The 21,085-nt window shown below is 44.8% G+C and overlaps 2 protein-coding genes and 1 long non-coding RNA gene across 3 annotated transcripts in view; 1 reads left to right on the top strand and 2 right to left on the bottom strand.

The window, feature by feature from the left end:
* Positions 1-1,512: 1,512 nt before the first annotated feature.
* On the bottom strand, positions 1,513-6,591 carry mbip (MAP3K12 binding inhibitory protein 1). The gene is made up of 9 exons (XM_019890573.1): positions 6,373-6,591; positions 5,513-5,629; positions 5,180-5,368; positions 4,599-4,695; positions 4,297-4,365; positions 3,915-4,076; positions 3,632-3,729; positions 1,993-2,031; positions 1,513-1,873 (listed from the first exon to the last, which is right to left on the bottom strand). Exons 1-9 carry the CDS (start codon positions 6,487-6,489, stop codon positions 1,766-1,768), a joined length of 996 nt encoding a protein of 331 aa, XP_019746132.1. The 5' UTR covers positions 6,490-6,591; the 3' UTR covers positions 1,513-1,765.
* Positions 6,541-9,451, top strand: LOC109528201 (uncharacterized). The gene is made up of 2 exons (XR_002170658.1): positions 6,541-6,627; positions 9,279-9,451. It is a non-coding gene; the product is annotated as an uncharacterized LOC109528201 (long non-coding RNA).
* Positions 9,452-20,145: 10,694 nt separating this feature from the next.
* nkx2.1 (NK2 homeobox 1) overlaps positions 20,146-21,085 on the bottom strand; it is an 8,443-nt gene continuing 7,503 nt past the window's right edge. The window contains exon 3 of the mRNA XM_019890430.1: positions 20,146-21,077. Coding sequence (XP_019745989.1) covers positions 20,484-21,077 — 594 coding nt within the window. The 3' untranslated portion in view covers positions 20,146-20,483. The remainder of the gene's footprint in view (positions 21,078-21,085) is intronic.

Genomic DNA, 21,085 nt, shown 5'->3' with positions numbered 1-21,085 from the left:
AAAAAAAAAAACGAGACAAGGAACACCTAAAGAAACGGGATTAAAAAAAAAAAAAAAAATCCAGAAAGCAAGTTCTATTGTATGAAGGTCACTCCATCAATCAAAGAGAAAAAGTAGTGACGTGACGCACAAAGAACATCTCAGAAGAATCAAACAGTTTACAGTCACGCAAAGATGGAAGAATTTGAAGGCGGGTATTTTACGACTTTGGCACCATTATGTGCCAGTTGCCTCACTGGCCAGATCCAATCGATGAATTATCAATCGAGTATCGACGTAATCGAGTTTGGTCATGATGTCAATCTTTCATGACGGCTTGGGCGAGAAAATACGTCTTTGTGAGATGATTAAAAAAATAAAAATCTGACACTGAATGCCCCGTAAAAAGTGTGCTTGAATACACACTCATGTGTGGGAAGGTTACGACGACAACTAATGTGTTTTCTTCGATGTGGCAGAATTGTTTTTCTTGCAGCTGCGTTCCTGGAACGAATCTGGAATAAACGCAGGCTTTATCCTTTAGTATAAGCAGGATGAAATTGAATGGCACTAATACGTAACAAGCCCGCTTGACTAAAAATGCTTAAAAAAAAAAAACAAACAATTGTCGCTTTAGTCATTTATGAAGACGTCGACGAAGGCAGCGTCAAGCGCAGCGGCGGCCCGTTTAAGCAGCGGCGGCGCTGCTTTGTTGGGTCTGCGAGATGTTTCGCAAACAAGAGTTGCCATAATCAGGTCATTTGTCATAATGACAACCATTAGCGCGGATCATCAGCAACGCAGCAGTCGGGCAAAGAAATCAGGTGCCCTCGCTCAGCTTCCTCCCAATTACGCGGCGCGGCAGGCGCACGCACGTGCGCACTCTCGCGGCGAGCAGGTTGTTTGATTTGTCTGCGTGTCTATTAGACAAATCGCTGACAACCGCTAACACTGATTTCAAGCAGTTGTTTTTTTTTTTTTTTTTTTTTTGCGTCTCAAAATTGAACTTGGAAACAGGAAAAACTTCGGGATGCGCCGTACAATCCATTTGACGTCAATTACGCAACGCCAAAAAGTTCCGTTGACCAAGCGGATGCTAACGTAAACAGATAGCATCTAGCTAGCAGATGCGAAACGAATGACTGTCAAGGGAATGACCAAAGAGGCACAAAAATATCAACAAATTTGAGGCCGGAAGTGAAACTTACTACAACATAAGCGTGTGCTTGCTCACATTCGGCAGCGGATTTAATGCTAATGTGTAGAGCGTGTATGCAAATTCTAAGCATGGAAAGGAGAAAAAATAAAAAAACACCGACAATGAATCAGAACTGGAAATGGAACCCATACAGCAGAATGCTAACGTAGATAGGATGTAGCATACGCAACTAAAAACACACCAAACTAAATATGACACGGAACATTCACAACTGAAAATGGTACTTCCTGTGACATCGGCGGCAATGATGCTAACGTAATGTGAAAATGATTCAGAGAAGCTCAATGAAATGAATTTTCAATTAACCACAAGTGCAACGTTTCAAGTGCTAAATCTACTTTAATTTTCACAGGGGAGCATTGCATTGAAAAATTCGGCGAGCAAACATTTTCCAGCAAAAATTGGCCCACAGGAGCCTTTTCGGATCTCTGTCCAAAAGGTATTTTGTCACGGAAACGGCTGGGCCAAAAACGGGCTCCGTTTCCTCGTTATCGGTTTTCGGCGTCAACCAAGATCTGTCGCTTGCACGCATCTCGACGCTTGACTTTACAATTGGGCCAAATCAGGTCAAAGAGGGTACTCGGGTCCGTAGGCGCGCCCAAATTCGTTGGCCTTCTTCAGCAGGGCTGCTTTGACGGCGCTAATCTTCTCATCCAGCTCGGTCAGACTGCAGGCCTGAGGGACCAAGGTCAAGAGCAAAGTCAGTCCACGCGGCAGTGAGCCGGAAAGAACCAGCGGCAAAAAAAAAAAAAAAGACAAACGAGATCAAAATCAAAATCGGCGGCTGGCTGTACCTGAGCGGGTGACGTCTTGGGTCTCTTGTGTGCGAGGTTCTACAACAAAGTACACAGCTTCATGATTAGCGCAGCTTTTCTTTGCGTGCCGTTCTTCGAAAAGTCACCTGCCGGGCGGGATGCTCTTAAAAAAACATTGTCGTCTTTCGGGGGCAAGTCTCCTCTTAAGCGGGTAAAAGGCACGCGTCGATGCCGCAGGGGTGTCAAACTCATGTTTGTCACGGGCCACTTTGGAGTTAGGTCTTTGCCTCGGAGGGCCATTACGAAGGTCAAACCGAATCAATGTTTCATCGTCACATCATATCAACCCCACTTGACTTGGGACGGGTCCTCGAGCTACCGGCCGATCGCAATCGACCTAATGGGCACCCAGTGCTCGAACTCTTTCAGCAATAACTTTTTATTGCCAACTTGTGACATTGTTGTGGGGGCAACTGCGTGTAGCTGCTTGAGCAACACCCCCCCCCCCAAAAAAAAGTGGTACTCTTGAGTAGAAAAGACCATGTTGGTTTATTCCGAAACACTCGACATGTGCGCTCGCACAAACATGCAGCGAGTCAAAAGTGGCTGAAGAGCGCAGCCTGCTGTGCTGATCTGAGCGACGGCGGCATCAAGAGCCGTACGGAAGAGACGCGACGCGGCTCATCTCGAGCACACTTTGAGAATGCCGTCGCTACACACGCACACGCAGGCGCGCCGCACACACGGCGGACCCGCATCTTCCGCCGAGCCGCGTCGCATTTCTGCTCATGTGCTTTGGATGACACGTGAAGTCCCGAAAATATTGGCTCGCCGAGTATCCCTCTGGGTTTTCTCTCACTTGAAAAATCCTTTCATCTATTTATTTCCATTATTACGACGAGGATGATGATCATCTTATTTTATGATTGATATTTATCTTTTTTTTTGTGATGCCATGTCCTTCACCCAGATTCGGGTGGGAGAGGGGTGGGGATTCTGTTCTGTTTTTCATGTGTGTGTTCTGGACTGTGCTGGATATCACCACATGCGAGATGTCGGGCTGGGCAATGATGCAAAAAGAAAGACATAAAATCAATATTGCCGATTATTTTGAATGACACTGAAATCACGAGGGATAAAAACGACGACATGTTGATTTTAAAAATTTGTATTACAGCCTCAACCCGCAAAACTCACCTCCTCAAAACTACCACATCCGACCGCGACGTCCGGCACAATCGTTTTGTTTTGTTTTTTTCTCCGATTACAATGTTCTCAAGATCGGGAGAAGCCAAACTCGAAATCGAAACTTGAATCTTTCCCAAGTTTGGCCGAGCATGTCCCCAGTCCTAAAACGGACGATTGGAAGTCTGCGCCGAGTCATGTGACCCAAATGCCACACTTCTATTATCGCCCTCAAAAAACGCACACACAATGGCCGGTGACATGTCACCTCTCCCTCTTCGCCATAAGCGCGGCCTGCCGGCCAATTTCTTTTGTTCACACACACTCTTGCCTCCGCCAGCTCCAAATTCTCTGCTGGAGGCTCCATTTTTACCACAGGCGGCTAACGGGTGACTTTGCTACTAACGGCGGATGCGGAACAAGCTAGCGGCTTCAATTAGCCGCTTTGACGATGCCGTTTGCTTCCGGCGAAATAAAGCGCGCGTGTCCTCACCGTTGACTGGAAGTACTCCGGCGAGAGTCCCTCCAACTGCAGGATGCGGTCCTCCAGTTTCTTTAGCCTCTGGTAGACGCTGATGGGAACCGGGCCCGCTGCCAGAAAAACATCCCAAAATGATTCATGAAGCGCTCAAATTCAATTCAACGAGGCAAAAAAAAAAAAAAAATGAAGATCATCTCGCATTTGCACTTTTTTGCTATTGGCGTCAGGGTTCACTGTACGCCATCCCAAAGAATTTCAGACAAAAGCTCAAGTGGAGGCGTTCCTTCCTGCTAACCTGTCGGGAGTCGGAGGTGAGTTTCGATGTTGTTGAGGCGCTCCTCAATGGCCGAGTTGCCGCAGTCTTGTGCGGCCGACGGGCCTAATCGCGCCTGATCTCCGGCTTCTCCTTGGGTTCCGGTTCGGGTCTGAGGCCCGTGTGTGTTCACCACTCGTATGACTGTGACCAAAAAAAAAAAAATAAATTATATGGAGTCTTCAACGAACGTCATCAGTATAGTGGCGTGTTTTATTTGTTGCGTGTTGTATTTATTCAATTCATTTTTTGCGGTTCAGCATTTCTATGTTTGTAAATCTGAACACATGGCACCAGTGATTGTGCGCAACTTTACGCCGCGCGGAAAATGGACCATGATTGAGATTTTCAGTTGCAGTCCCACCTTTCACGTGGCTTTTCAACCCGGGGTACGGCGTGAACACGGCGTCGGTTCTGGCGCAGCTGTCCTGTGCTGAAGAAGAAACAAATGCGGCAAATGAAAATGGCATGAATAAAAACACGGCACCGTCAGCGCCGCCGCATTTTTGGAGGCCGTTAGCTACTCCAGCTCAGTTCAGCCTGACCTCTCGCCCGCTGGAAATCAGCTCTCTCCCAAACATTGGCAATCTGTGCGCAGGCTCCCACTCCACACCACCACACATTCAATCCCCCCATCCCCTCCTTCCCATCGGCTGCCTCGCTCACCCTGATTGCAGTCGATCACGTTGCAGAACTCGCGCACGTTGTTTTCATTGATCTCCATCTGCTTGCGCTCCATAAATGCAGATATCCTGCGCTCGATCTGGAGGGACGACACGCGTAATGACAGGCGATGGATTGATCGGCCATCAAAGGGCACCCGCCGAGCATAACTGCGCCGCTGCCGTGATGAGAATGGAACAAGGGCGGGTGCGGGCGTGGGCGTGGGGGGCATTGCAATTTACATGATGTGGAATGACAATTGCAATTCCAGGTATAACACGTGTGGCGTGATGGAATATGAATACTGTTTGCTTGGCCAGCAAAATAAATGCACAACAGAATGGGGGCCTCTTGTCCTCCATCCACATCCAATCTGAGAGTAATGAGCATCCACTTCATAATCCATCAAGGACCAGGCCCCGCTCTCAAAGCCTTCCAAGCGACGCGGGCTCTCGCCGCCGACTACGTCACTAAAGGACCCACCCGCCCCGCCCCGCCTCTTCCCCTCCGAACCCGCCGTCCTGCTCCCCTCTCCCAATTCTGCAACGAGCGCTTTAATGAGGCGATGATTATTCATAACCGACCTCCGACTTGCCGGCGCGGATTTGCACCAAGACGTCATCGGCTGCGTACGACACGCTGGGAGGCGGAGGCGGCGGCGTAGCATGTCGGAGGGCAGACGAGGACGCGGCGTCACGCGGCGTTTCCTTCTCGGTCTCGGGTGACGCGCGACTTGGAGACTCCGCCAGCGTTTTGAGGCTCTCGCACATGGCCTGCAGCAAAATACAACATCCCTGTGATTAGACAACAACTCAACAGCTTTGGATTTCTCTGTCACTTCAAAATCAGTACATGCATGCCAAAAATCCCAATGGTTGGTGCAAGGGCGGATAAGATTTAACCAGCTTGTAGCATACCTGTAACTTAGTGATGTGCCGCTGTAGACAGTCATAAGCGTGAGCGGCGTCCGACGACTGAGGATTCACGGCATCCATGTTGATGTCCATTCTCAAAACGGCGTCACCTAATTTGAGCTGGGAAACAAAACTAATTAAAAACGAACTGCATCAAACAACTATTTCTAATATTCTTTGGGTGGCAAAAAGCTTTCTTTTTATTATTTTCTAAGAGGTTGAATTTGGATTTTTTTTTTCTAATAGTTGGTCAATTTCTCATGACATTTTAGTCTAATACTTTATTGTTATTAAAAAAAATAGAAAGAAAAGGCAAAGATGTACATAAAAACCTCTTGACAAATTCAATTTAATCGGGAAAGTTCGTTGCCCAGTGAAGAAGACATTTAAAAAATACGTTGGTTTGGTGCTTACCTATTACCAAAAAAAATACACATTCATAGGCATCAGATTATGGGCACTTGGTATCTTATTGCTTTATAGAGTTCAGTCCATGTACTTGTGTTAGTTTATGGTCATACAGTATCTGCCCCATCCAATATGGCTGAGAGGTTGACGAATCACAGGAAGGGGCCAATAGGCTCAGCGAGGCATCTACATATGTCTATGGCAACACAGACCCAGTTACCTCTGCCAGGACGTCGGCTAAACACGTTTACTCGGAATCGCTGTGAAACTCACGACAACTATTAGGGGGCAACCGTATGAAGTGATCATCTTTCTACTAGCTAAAGCTCTCTGTCATGTTCTGCTGCGACTGATGCCGAACAGAAGCTACAAGCGTTAGCATGTGAGCTAGCAAACAACATCAACTTGGCTGGTTTCCGCGCTTAAAACGCTACGGAAACAAACACCGGACCAACCTCTCCCACGAAGTCGGACAGGAGCCTGAGCAGGAGACTCATGCAGCCCGAGTAGCTGGACAATTTGGCACTGGAGGACTCCTTAGCAGGAGAAAAACTCTCCCCGGTCGGGTTCATTGTTTCCGCTATTGTGGCTCAAAACGTGGAGAGTAGAGACTTGCACGCTGATTGGTTGGAAGAGAGGAAATGATGGAGGAAACGTAGACGTCACTGTGTGTGCGGAGTCAAGAGAACGCACCCATTCACGCCTGGTCGGTAATGTACGGCCTAATTTGTTCCTACATTTTTTTAATCAGTAAATTTAGTTTTAAAGTGTTTTGATTTACCACTAGTCACAGTTTTATTTTCCAATTTTAGACCATTTCCGTCTGTACAATTCTCATTTGCCTTGAAATACGAAACGTTCATGAGGAAATGTGCGTCAGAATGTGGGCGGAACCAACGAGGATGCACTTTCGCAAGTGTTTACTGTACATCCTAATTTGCTCAGTTATTTTTTAATTTTTTTTGTATGTTTTTGTTGGGAAACACTTTCAAGGTGCTTGTAATTAATTTGCGTTTGTAATTATTCACAGACTGTTTCTAAATCATGTTTTGAATAACCCTCATTTCTCCCTTCACCAGAGAAAAACACATTTAATGCATACAGCATCTGTTAAATTCATTCGTGTAACCGCTGCTAAATGGTGGTGGTGGGGGGAATCACACTATGATGTGCTTCTGGCTTATAAAACCCGTTGAAAAATGACATGCTTCACAGTTAACATTGCACTTGATAACTCACAATAAAGCATAGTCATCCTCTAATGAGAACATTGTTGTTAAGTGCAGAGCAGCCTGTTCAGCAGGGGCATTGCTGGCCACAATGGTGATTTTTGTGTGTGTGCGCGCCTGCCCATGTTGAGTGACTGTGGGAAAATCTCCCTCCTCTATTCATTTTGCACATAATGGCGAGAGAGAGAGAGAGAGACGGATGAGGACAACAACGGGAAAATGACAGTTGCTGGCAAACGAGAAAGCGCCGTGCCACTCACGCGTCTCATATAAGCTCTCTCGATGGGTTAATCATTTTAGGAAAAGGGGGTCTGAAGACAAGTCCCTTGGTTTCATTTGTCTGGCTTCGACTCCCACCCAAAAAACGGGAGCGGACCTGTAACACTTGACACGGTTTGACAGACGGAGCCCATGCTCACGATGCTCCCACACTGCGAGAAGTTACGAAATAAGGCTCACTTAATTTGCCTCACTGATCTAAAGTGTTTCTGATGTCTGACTTCAACACACAAATTGAATTAAACAATAAATGAAAAGCATTTCCAAACGAATTATTGATGATTGGCATAGTAGTTTACATTACGACACAGAAATAAAAATGGCCGCAAAATATCAAAAATTTGTAATTGTTTTTTTAGGGTTTTTTTTTAATCACAATTACAAATAAAATAAAAATGGCTGCGTGATTAGGACGTGTGTTAAAAACACACATTTTTCTTATAGACGAAAAAAACCCAACTGTCTCCAAATTTTGTGATTTGAAGTCTTGTTTCGTCCCCAAAACAACAAAAATTTGTCTGTCTGGGCAAAAAAAAAAGAAAAAGAGATACCTGTTTTTTGGTCCTTGAACTGCAATTCTAGTCACCCCCCCCCGCACACCCCCAAAAAAGAAAGTACTTTATCTGAAGATTTTGTGATTTGCATACTAAAAAAATAACTAATAATGTTTGTGTTTTAGAAGAAAATATACAAATATTTCAATATATTTAGAAATACATCCTTTGTGCTGGACAGAAAAAGAAACAACTCTTCAACAAAAATCAACAATCTCCAAATTTTGATTTGATTTAAAGCATTGTTTTCATCTCCATTTTGTGTGTGTGCGCGCGTCTCTTTGGGGAAACCAATTTTTTGAAAATACCCGCTCAATCATCTGTTGCAAAAAGATGAATTACTGAATCTCAACACTTTTGTAATTTACATATATTTTTAAAAATAATAAAAATGTCCTGCGTTTCAGAAGAAAACAAATTGGGGATACAAGATTTTTCCTGGACAGAAAAAAAGATCATCTTGACCACAAAAATTACATATCTCCCCCCACCCAAAAAATGTATCCCGAAAATAACTATTTGTTAAATTGTAAAATTCTCCATTGTGAGACAAATAAAGGTTTTCTAATCTTATCCCCCCCCCAAAAAAAATCCCCAAATTTACTTTTTATTTATTTATTTTTGACTGCAGAACTGCAATGACTGTCCAAATATTGGCAATCTTTTTTATTTTAAATTCAGTACTTTGTGTTCTTTCTATGTTTGTGTGCGTGTTTTTGTCATTTTTGAAAATCATAAAATTTTGTGGTACGTGGACAGAGCTGATCACGGTGAGAAAACATTCGACAAGTATGAAGCAGTTCAAAGTGCCAGCGGAATTTTAGGCCGACTGTGAAATGTTTAGCGGGGTTAGCCCCCAAAGTGGGCAGATTGAGTTTGAAAGTGCTGAGCCCCAACCGAGCGATTAGGACTTTTCAGAAGGCTAATGAAGGTCCGTGCTTGGCTAATATTGTGCACGGAGACCTAAAGCCTGTGTTTGCTGTGCTGTGCTGCACCTGTCACCTGGGGTCCCGCTGCCTCTATTCAGCCTCATTTACATAACCTCGTTTAGCAGTTCACAAATCAGAGCCATTAGGCGCCGCTCACGGGAGCCGAGGCTTCTAATTTGCCGCCGCCTTTTCACAGTCAGCCGGGAAATTGTTGCGCTCGGGCGGCCCCCCCACCCCCCGCCAAAAAAGAAAGGTGCGCGTCCTGGCTTTGATTGTTGATTGTGATGGTAAATGTACAGATGATTAGGACGCCCCCCCCCACCCCACACCCCACAGCACACCTCCCCCATCACTATTGATTTCTTGCCAGAAACGCAGCAGGCGACCGATCCCGGGTGGTGCTGGGAGCCCACGAGAGGAGGAAGTCATGGCTCTGCAGGCCACATTTACTAAGGTGCCAAGTTGTCCCTCAGCTCCACGAACAGTCGACACCTTTTCAGACGGGCGCTTCACTTTATTTGCAGATTGCCGCCATCTTTTTTTTTTCCCCTTACTTTAATTCAGTTTGCTTTTAAAGTGGGTTTGTTAGTTTTCTTAGTTTTTATCTTTTCAAAAATGCTCTGGGTTCATTTCATTTTTATTAGTTTTAGAGTTAGTTTTTTTTATGTATAAAGTGTATTGAGTGACTCAGCAAAAAAACTTAAATTTTTTTTTACGATGGTTAGTTTTTATTTTGTGTTGACTTTTGTTTTCGAAATCGTTTTGCCTTGATTAGTTGCGAGAGTCGGTTTCATTTTTTCCCCCAAGTGCTTTGTTTTAGTTGCATTTTTGTTAGTTTTAGAAGTAGTTTAGTAGTTTTCATAGTTACTTTCGAAAAGTTACTTTCGCCTTAAAAAAAATAAGTCATATCAGCCAAACTCGAATTACAATTCACCCCAAACCGTAAATGTCGGTCCGTGCTCCCGCTTCAGCCTTTGCGGTTCCACTGTGTTCATTTTCAAACCTGCAGTTTCAATCCCCCTCAAATTCCTTCCAAATTTTGATCAAGTGTACGTTTATACACCTTTGTTGGCTGCCAAATACTTTCCTCACCCCCCCCATTGAAAAGCCCAGGGGGGGAAAGCCTTGCATGCAATAATTTGAAAGTTGCGCGGCTGCCGCTTCAATCGGCGCTCAAGCGTTTGGCGCAGCATTCCTCAAAGTGCACGCGTGCAATCACTCCAAGCTCCCAAACGGGGGAGCCTTTTATTGACGCGCCGTCGATTCAACAGGCTGTGAATAGGCCCAGTCAAGAGCCGAAAATATATTTTCAATCTGCATTCAATTTGGCAAAGATGACGGCAATGAGGAGTGCGAGTCACACTGCCGCAAACTTGCCTGCTTGCGCATAGGGGGGGTGGGAGGGTCGGGAGGGGAAGGGGCTGCTATCATTTGGAGGAGCCATCTTTAATTAATCAACAAATGGCTGCTGCCTCTTCCTCCTCGTCCCCCTTTCGCATGTGTTTGCACTTCACGCTCGGCATGAGGCGCATCCTAAAGATGGCACGAAACATTGCGTAACAGCAGACAACACAATGGCATGGGTCGAAATGAAAAAGGTCCAGCGGCAGACTGCCAAAGGTATCGCGCCGTGCATAAAAAAAAAAAAAAAAAAAAGTTACGAGGGTGAGATTCACTGTAGTGCGCCGCTCCAGATCTTTTTATTTTATTTTTTTTTTTTGAACCAATATATTTTATTTTTTCACTTCACTTGAGGATAATTTATTACAAGTGTGCAGAGCAGGTCGGCGTGGGGGTGGGGATTTAGCAGAGTGGTGCTTGAGAATGCTATAGCAACCAACAGGGGGACCTTTGGTAAAAGCAACTGTGCTGCTAGCGTTAGAAAAAAAAAAAAAAAAAAAAAAGCTAAAGGACATCATCCATGCGGAGCATGGTGGCGTAAAACAGCTTTACAACAGCACAGTTTCGCACCTTTGCCACGCAGATGCAATGAATTCACACAAAAGTCTTCTTTCTTTCATTTCACAATAAAATATTCTCATCTCAAAAGTTTACACACCCCTGCCCAGTTGCTGTTTTATTTGTGATGTTAAAAAAAAAAAAAAAAAAAGATACCTGTAAATCATTTCGAAAACATTTTTTTTCCATTATTAGTTTGACCTACCTGTACTAAAAAAAAACAAAAACCATCTTTTTGAGAGGGGCAGTAAAAATAAACCGAAATCATGTCGTTGTTGTGTTCTTTTTCGGGGGCCCTGTAATGATCATGTTGAGGCTTTTAAAAATTTACTCTGCTCTTTCGCTGTGTGTTGTTTGTGTTTGCTGAAAAAAAAAAAAATCACGTATCTCCATATTTTATTGATCTTATTTCTTTTGGCAGCTGTAGTTTTCTTTCCACAATGGTGGTTTTCCCCAAATTTCTCATCAAATTGCAAATTCAAGGGCGTTCAATCTGCGTCTTGGTTGTATTTTGGGAGAACGGGAGAAATGGACGAGACATTCCAGTTCGCGCTGTCACCACCCATAAATATTTCTTGTTCTTTTCCCCTATCTCAAGTTCAGGTGTCAAACTCAAGGCCCCGGGGGCCAGATCTGGCCCGACACATCATTGGATGAGGGTCACGAACATTAAATGGAACATGTCAACTTCGCCAAAATTTGTCTCAACGTTTCCAATTGTCACATGGGATGAATAATAACGGAAAATATTGGAAGAATTTCCACGTTGAAAACCACATACGTCCACATTTCCCATTCACATTTGAAATCTCGGGGCGGCCTTACGGCTCCCCTCTAATCCAGCAATCTTCCCTCCTGACAGGACAGGTCTTCTTAGTGTTGTCTTGACAAATTACTTTTAATGAACACGTAATTAATGGAAATAGACTGTCAAAGCAAACAAGCATTCTAATTGATTTGTGGGAGGGGTGGGGGCGCAGAAAGCGACCCCAGCCTACCCCCGACCCGCCTCTCTCTTTGTCCGGGGAGGGGATGGGGGGTGGGGGGCCTCTATTGATTAGAGTCTGTGTGGATCGCCGCGCATGAGTTTGGCTTCATTAAGAGATAACGGCTTCCTGATTACTTCCATCCCCGGCTTTAATGTCGCTTAATGTCTACTTTGTTCCCGTGTCATGTCGGAGGCCAGCGGGAATAATGAGAGCGTGTGGGTGGGCCGGGTGGGTGGTGGGAGGGGCGGGTCGGTGGTGGCAATGGTTCTGCGAAGGGGGATCAGTGGAAGGGGTTAGAAAAGCAAAAGCTTCAAGACACAGCTTGTGGTCTGCCAAACTATTGGCCACAATTTCGCTGCCGGTCAGCCCTGAGATGCTTGCATATGAACTCCATTTTGGTCTTAATATTTATTGATTTATTTTTAGCCACGTAACATTGGTCAAAGTTTCTCCATATTGTGCAGGTTGGCGACAAAAAAGAGATTTATTTCGTTTTTAAATCTGGAAGAAATAGCAACTTTTTTCATTTTGTATCATCAGAGGAAAACAAAAATAAAAATCCCCCAAAATTTCCACTTGGTTGCAGAGCACCGACGAAAACCTCGTAGCTACACATTTATTTTGAGTTTTTGTCACAGAAAAAGCAATCCAACTAAAATGTAGACGGTACTTGTGTTTTTGACCCCCCAAAAAATGAAGATAGTGACGAAAGGTGGCCATATATGCTTTTCTTTGGACGACAGCTAACAGGCAAGTAGTAATTTTGAATTTAACCTGAATTTTTGGGAAAACCGCTGCAACCCCCCCCCCCACAAAAAATAAAAGTTTTCCTTTAAAAAAAAAAAAAATCACATCAAATTCTAAATCCAAGGGCGCTCAAATTTCGAGATTCCACTGTAACCCTTTTCCGTCTGTCGAAACGCATGCATCTACCAAATTTAGATTTGCCCCTCCCCCCCCCCAACAAAAACGATTCTCATCAGATTACAAATTCAAGAGCCCTCAATTTTTGACATGACCACTGAAACCTTTTATGTCCATTGAAAAGCATTTCTCGCCATATTTTGTGATTGTGGTTTGACGTTTGGAGAACAGACGCCAAATTCCGTTCCGAGCTTTCATCCAGTGGCTGAAACCGGTGCCGGTCCGATCCCTCTTTTGGCAGTTCAAAGTGAACTGCGCTTCCGCCTTTGAAACGCAAAGTTCCTCTTTGTCACGGGAAGCGTCCCCCCCCCCCTCCACTGCCCCCCGCTTGTGGTCGACTTCCGTTCACCGAGCCTGTAAATTGACCGCATTAAGAAAAGCGGCGTCTCCTACTGAGCAATTGAAAACTACACGGTGACAATTGAGCCCAAAAAGGCAGACGGCGGAGGCGTCGCGCGGCAGAATTGCATGTTAGCTAATTGTTAATTGAAGCGGCTGCCAGAGGCTAATTGCGCCGGCTCAGCCATTTGCATGATGGACCAGCCACCTGCCTGCAGCCTCTGCCAGGGCAAACTATATAATTAGTCAACCTTTTTTTTTTTTTTTTGACTGTCGCCCCCTTTGTGTCACATGAATTCCTCCTAATGACATATTTTATTAAGAAAGAGGGGAGGAGGAGAAGTGTGGGGGGGGGGGCGAATATCAGCGCCCCCCCCCTCCTCCCCCGACTAATCCGCTGCAAGCTGGAGGAGAAAATATGTTCAGTCTCAACAGGTTCTAATGTGGCAGACCCTATTTACCTCGAACCTTGGGGGGTGGTCCTGGCTGGGGGGTTAAATGGACGTTTGTGCCTTTTCTCAACTCGGGGATCGTGACGGCGGGCCAGCGGGGGGGGGGGATCTTGATTGCGTATTGTCTCGCGACATTCAAGGCCGGCAACGTATCATTGGCTTGGTGAGCAACATGCGGCCCGCGGGCCACTTTCCGGCCCCCCCCGACGGCACGATGATATTGAAGATAATTCAATTGGAATCTTTTGTCGGTTTAATACGTGGAGCCGGAGCGAATATTTTCATCAGATAAAGTTCAGAATGGACTTTTTCCATGACATCTCAGCCGCGGCTGGCATTCTGGTCGGCCGTCGGCAACTCGCCACATTTTCCTTCGCTTTTACCGCCGCGGATTGATGAGGTAATTCACTCTGGTTTGTGAGGAGCCAGCGCGCGGCTCTTCAACGTTGACCCCTTCGCTGATGCCCCGGCAAGGCCATTGACGGGCTCATTCAATCTGCAGTTATCTCGGCGGGACGCTGACAGAGAAAGTGTGGCCTTAACCCGGTTAGTCATGCCTCGTTGGCCCCCAATGGACCCCCCGACTGCGACTGTACACAGAGCTGGGGTGGGCTGGGGTGGGCTGGGGTGGGGGTTGCCGGCGAATGCTTGCTTGCGTGCCGTTCACTGGCGCGTTTCAGCGGAACGCACACTTGTGGCATCCGGTTGGGAAACCGGCCTCGTTCCAATCCTGTTTTTGTCAACATGTCGACTCAAAGTAATTCGGGTTTCAAGGAAAAGGTTGGGACTCGTGCGGGTTTCAAGTCAGGGTTACGTTTGGAAAGGAGGGTGAGGCTTTCAAATGAGGGGCGGGGTTTGTGTGTGTTTGTGCGTGCCGGCCTCGTGGGGACCGAAATGGCCATGATGCTCTTTCCCTCATTCCGTCCTCGTTCCCTTCCTGTCATCCTTTCTGCCATTCTCACATGCACATATCCTTTTATCATTCCTTCCTTCCATCCTTTTCCTACATTTCATCCATCTTTCCTTTCAACCGTGGTCCTCTCCTTTCTTTCCTCTCATTTCTTGCACTCTTCCTTCCTTCCTCCAATCATCTTTCATTCACTCCTTGATTTCCTTCCTCCCCAACTTCCTGCCTTTCATGCACCCTTGGTCCTCTCCTCCCTACATTCGGTTTCCTTCCTTCCTTCCTTCCGCCCTTCCGATCTATCATTCCTTCTGTCCTTCAATCCTTCTTTCATTCATTTGTTTTTTTTTTCTTTACTTTGTGCCTTCCTTCCTTCCTTCCTTGCTTGCTTCCTTCCTACCCTCCTTACTTTCCTCCATCATTTCCTCATTCCTTCCTTGCCGCCTTCCTTCATTGGACACCTCCTGTTTCTTCCGGTTCCTTCCTACATTCATTTCATGCATCCTTCATCCTTTCCTAATCCTTCCCCTATTTTCCTTTCTTCCTGCCTTCCTTCCTTTCATACCCCCCCCCCCCGCCCTCCACTCCTTCCTTCCGTCCTTCCTCGCAGAAAATTGGTGTCCACCTCCTTTTTTGGCCCAGCCCGTGTTTCTCCCAATAAAAGCTGCACACAGTGGTTGAAGGCATTCCCGATTGAAAAGCAGGCGCTATTGAGCTGAATGAGGTTGTAGGCTGATGGGATGCAAATGCGCGGCGAGCCCTCGCGGAATTTGGAGGGCACACTTGTGCATTTGGATGAGAGGGCGGCAATCTGCACGGCTCGCTTTGACAATGAAACCAATAATGGAACAGAACACAGTCAACACTCACCATTGTTGGGTTTAGGGACGGGGCCCTGCAGCCTACAGCTTCAATTCGCCAGAAATAAACGTCCTCCCCCCCACCACCACCACCACCGCCGCCGCCCCCCATCTATCTTATTTTTTTGAAACGATTGCCTATATTTTGAGTTGAAACCTTGACTCAACCCCAAACGATGATCGGCAAATGTCAAACCATTTGGCGTTACGAGATGTGAATAGCATGTAGCATCTGCTTAGCTAATGACTAGCGTGGGATTGACTGGCAAACCTTGGGCAGAAAGACACTTCAAAGCGTTAATGGATTTACTTTGAGTCGATTTAGAATCACGGTCAGACCGATGTGGATTTTCTGAGGCCGATGCTCACTTCAGTATTTGGCAGAATAAAATTGTGGTACCCGTTTGATCATCTGAATAATTAAAACATAATAATAATAAAAATACAAAGTGAAAAAAAACAGCATTTTTTTTTTTATTCCCTTAAAGCTTAAAAGAATAAATATATGAAGGACAGAGAGAACATTTGACTGTTTCAAAATGCTGTGTATTTTTGTATTTTCTTTCAGCAAAATTTGGCTTTCCATGATTTCCTATGGGGCCGATTGTTAAATGCCGATATTAAAATGATTTACTTCAGCAGCTGTTTATCAAACATAAAACAAAAGGCGTATGCGACATTAACGCTCGTCTGAAGGACAGATGCATAACAGGTGCAACACACACACACACACACACACGCACACACACACACACACACACACGCACACACAACGGCGCCACAACAATGCAAACGCTCGCATTGGCTAAGTTGAGAATGAAAAACAAAAAAGCGGCACTTGATTCACTTTGAGCACCAGCAGCTCTCTACATGAGCAAACATCATTCGAACAATTTTCTTTCACGAACTACGCAACGCCTGCCAAGATTTTATGTAGGATTCGCTCCAATTTTTTTTTCTGACATTTTTGGGGGGGGGGGGGCTAAATAGCAATTCACTTGTCTGATAGCATGAATAGCGCACTCTAAAGAGGAAGTTGGAACAAAATTTTTGTAGGACATTTTTATTCTTTGGTTTTCCACTCAACCACGACACTCTGCATTGCTTTGGTATTTTGTTGTGTTTGCTGTTTTATGTGATGAACTTATTGTTTTAACTGTGTTTGATTTCCTATGACTGATTTGTTTTTTCTGAACATTTTAACTGTGTTTGATTTCCGATGACTGATTTGTTTTTTTCTGAACAGCACTTTGTACGAAGCTGGAGTTGTTTTTCAAGTGCTCAATAAAGAAAGTTGAGTGAACTGAAAATTGAGGGCAGCTCCATGTCCCGACTCTTGAGCCAGACTCATCCTGTACGTTGTCAACGTTCTGTATTATGTATAAATTCGTGAAGTTTGTGCACTGTGAATTTGAACACAGAGGGGCGCTAAAAATTTTTACTTATGATTAGCATTTCAGATAGCGAGCGAATAGCATTTGTGCTAGAGATTACCTTTTAAAGATAGCATTTAGCCCCCTAGCATGCTAGCTCAATGCGGTATTCATCAAAGAGCGCACGAGTGGCCTCAAACCGGGACACGACAGTATAGCAGTTCACCATTGATCTTTATCCATGTAAAAATTTGAAACAAGATACGTGGTACTCACCAGAGATGCCGTTGCAAAACTTCTTTTCTTTGCTTCTGCCTGTCTGTGTAAACTCGCTAGCTGGCATGCTTATTCGTGCACCAGAAAAACTTTTTTCAGGTTGAAACAAGCCAGGCAGCAGCAACGCAGTGGCTTGACCTTTCCTCATCAACTCCCATTTTTTTTTCTTGAAACATATGCTTTGAAAATGAATTGTTGATCATGTCTACAAATGCCCTCCCCATTTTTAATCAATCTTTGCTGCGTTTGTTTAGCTGAATCAATCAGCGAACGGAAAAATGCCGGAGTTACCAAAGCCTTGGGAATGAGTTGAGTGGTGATTTTAAAATCTGATCGGTTAAAAAAAAAAAAAAAAAAAAAAAGAGGTCTGCAGGTCAATTTAATGGAGACCTGGTTTCAAAATAAACACGCTGAAGCTGCATTTAGCTGTTATGCCGCATACAAGTGAAACAATATAAATCCAACATCGTTGCCTTCAAGCGCCACTTGTCACAATACCTTTGTCGGATTTTCTGCAATTTTGCAGTGACGTGTGGCAAATGTGAAGACCACGCTACGTTTGCGCTCCAAACTAAATGACATGCGTTTACCCACTTTGTTCAAGTTAAAGGCGCAAAGGACAAAACCAAAGCGCCCTTGGCGGCTGGCGTCCTCGCGAAACCGAGACTTTTCTGCAGCCAATCCTTGACGATCTCCCCTTTCGAGCTCTTTCACGTGAACAATTTACATATTTGTCGGCGTTGGACAAAAGGCCGGCCGCACCGCGTGGCTACAATATGCCAATGCTGACCCAGGAGGAGAAAAAGCCTCGTGATTCCAGACGCTCTTCCTCTGCTATTGACATCGCGGTCATGCCTGCAGCAATTTCCTTTCCTTGGAGCAAACAAAGGCATGACCTGGAATTTAAAAAGCCAGTTGCGGCTACAATTTAGCAGGAATGGCTCCACTTTTGCAATAAAAACAGACATATTTTGGAGCAAATTCGCAATGCTATTTGGTAAATACCAAATGCAGCACTGTCACCTGAAAGAGTCAATCATTGCAAAAAAATTGGAGGTTTTTCAAAAAGTTTTGCCACAAAATGAAAAAAAAATAATAATAATAATGATAATCGGAAAATCCGCAGGGTGATTGCTGATGCGTTTTGGGCGTACCCAAATCCAGCATCCCTTTAAAGCACAAGAATTTGGGAGGATTTGAAGCAATTTGGAAAGGAGATTTGAAAAACGGACACGTTTTTGAGCTTCGATGAAAAAGTTGGTGTGTTTCAGGCGTCTGACACCAAATTTGTGGATCAGACATCACTAAGTAGTGATGACCTTTGGTCATATGTCGCATCACCATGACGTCATCAACCACTTGTTGCAAAAATTCTGGAAGATTAAAATTAGGAGAAAAACTGACATACAGTATCCTCATTTGTTGTTTACTTTATAGTTGTTTTGTGGAGTTATTTGTTTTTGTGTATGTTTAGTTTTGGCTGTTTTGTTTATTTCTTTGTTTTGCACTTCAGGGCTGCCAAAGGAGGATGTGAAAATATACGAAATAATATGAAAAATACAAATATGCTAAAGTTGTTTGAGATAGGGCAATAACTAAATCACTATTGGGTTTTATGGTTGTTGTTTTGTTTCGTGTTTAAGTTTTGTACTTTTTAAAAAATGTTGCATTTAGTTTTTGATGTTGTTTTGTTTCTTAATTTTTATGTATTTTCTACACTGTTGTGTTTCATTTTTGGGGGGTGGGGGGGTATTTGTTTTTGTGTTTTGGACTTCAGGGCCACCGTATTAGCGAGGGCGTAAAAAAACATACATTGAAAATATTAATATTACAAATGCAAATACAATGGGTTTTTTTTGTATTACATATGTTAATAGAGCATGATGTGATGAAAAAAAAATAAACATACAAATGGACCAAAATGAGGCAAGATTTCAAAACCGACGTTGCTGTTAGTGTCAAAATGACCCAATAAATTCGGCTTTTGGTCAATGGGCAATAAAAGGGGGTGCATGTAACTTTTTTGCATATCATATCACCCGCACACGTTTGACATCACGCGCGCTTGTTCGACGAATCATTTTGAAACGATTGTATGTGTCAACACGGAATTGAAAGCTATTTCCACCCTGAAATGAGACGACCTGCACGTAGCCGCGTTGCTTAGCAACCACATTGTTAGGTGGCGGGAGAATGACTGACCCTCCCCCGCCTCCCTCCCCGCGACCCAGTCCCCTTCCCCTTCATGATTAGCACTGCTTTTTACGCCCCCCCCTCCCCAAACGCCCTTAAATGAAAATTAGAAAAAGAGAGAGCCTGATTTAAAGTTAAAAAGAAAAAGAAAAAAAGAACTGTTTGGAATTGCCCCTCCTAATGATCCGTCGGCTGCATTGATTGATTGGCGATAAACGATAAAATGGCGTTTGGCCACGATAAGATAAGCTGCTGTTTGATGTGCGCCGACTCCCGCAGCCCAAAGTCCCGCGGGAAGACAAAAGGCAACAAAAAGCCGCAGTTGGCTGTGCAAACGGGCCGGGCCGAAGAATGGACTCGCTGTTTGCTCGCCCGTGATCGAGCACGTTCGAGTCCCGTGGCAGTCAACACGGAAAACAGAGCCTGAGACGAGAGAAAACAAACCCGAATGACTTCAAAGAAAAAAAAGGGAAAAGCAACAGGATGGTCAATAATCAACAATCATGAAAAGGTGGATAACTAATAACACGAGAGATGTGGATTATTTTGACACTTTCATTTCATTATGGTTTACGATGTTGTCAATAGTGGTTTTTTTTTTGCCACCATATACTAGCAATGTGCTAAATAGTCGAGAAAAAACGCAAAGGTTTTTTTTTAATGCTTACAGACACAATTTTTTTTTACTATGTATATAAATAACAAACATGTTTATTAATGCAAAATCTAATAAGATTTTTTTAATAGATTTAAGTGTATGACTTAAGGGGCAATTCAAATAAAGTGCACATCAATAAACGGGAGTGTTTTAATTGAAATGAAGATACTATTTGTTTACGTTTCATTTTAATTATGACTACGCCATTATGTTTTCATTGTAGCATTACTTGTATTATTTTTTTTTTAAATAAAGATCTCACGAGCCACTTTGTCAGCACATTCCACAAATTAGGGTGTGGGGGCGTTGCTCAGCTTTCCATAATTTATTAATAGGACTTTTGTGTGTGTGTGTGGTAAGTCAAATAGCTATGATAAGTTACAAAAAATACAAATACCAAACAAAACGACAGTAACAAAAAAAGAACTGTACAACAATAGTGGGGGAAATGTTGACTTTGTACATGGGCGAGGGCAAAAAATACAGTGAATGGATATCGATGTCAGAGTACATATAGTTTACATAAATAAATCCCACGAGTTGCCGTAGAAAAAAGCGAGTCCGAAGAATCCTTCCCAAGAAAAGTTGTCGTTTTTTTTTAATGTGTTCTTGTGGCGAAATGTTTCGCGTTTGTGCCACCCTTTTTGGTCACCACGTCCTGCCGTACAAGAGCGCCGAGCATTGCAGCGCACTTCCGTATTCGGCGGCGGGCGAGTTGAGGTGAGACAGTCCGCCCACTTGAGGGCAGGCGGGCGACAACGGCGCCCCCCCGGCGCCCAACAGCTCCGGAGAGTGGCCGGCGCTGCCCACCTGCTGCTGGCCGGACATGAGCATAACGTTGGCGGCTTGCTGCTGCTGCGGCAGCGGCGCTGGATGCCCGTGGCCGTGCTGGTGCTGCTGCTGGTGATGCTGCTGCTGGTGGGCCGCCGCCGCCGCCGTCGTCGGTCCGCTCCCTTGACACGGCTTGCCGTCCTTGACCAGAACCGGAACCGCCACCCTGCGGGGCGATTGCTGTTGCTGTTGCTGCTGCTGGCAGGCGGACGCGGAACCCGCTTCCTGCTGGTGCATGTGCTGCTGCGACACCTTGTCCTTGGCTTGCCTCTTCATCTTGTAGCGGTGGTTCTGGAACCAGATTTTGACCTGGGTGGGCGTCAGGTGGATCATGCTGGCCAGGTGCTCCCGTTCGGGGGCCGACAGGTACTTCTGCTGCTTGAAGCGGCGCTCCAGCTCGTACACTTGCGCCTGCGAGA

Source organism: Hippocampus comes, unplaced genomic scaffold (genome assembly GCF_001891065.2).
Source record: "Hippocampus comes isolate QL1 unplaced genomic scaffold, H_comes_QL1_v1.1 scaffold168, whole genome shotgun sequence".
NCBI lineage: Eukaryota > Metazoa > Chordata > Actinopteri > Syngnathiformes > Syngnathidae > Hippocampus > Hippocampus comes.
The sequence above is the reverse complement of the archived record's forward strand: the minus strand, read 5'-3'. Positions and strand labels throughout refer to the sequence as shown.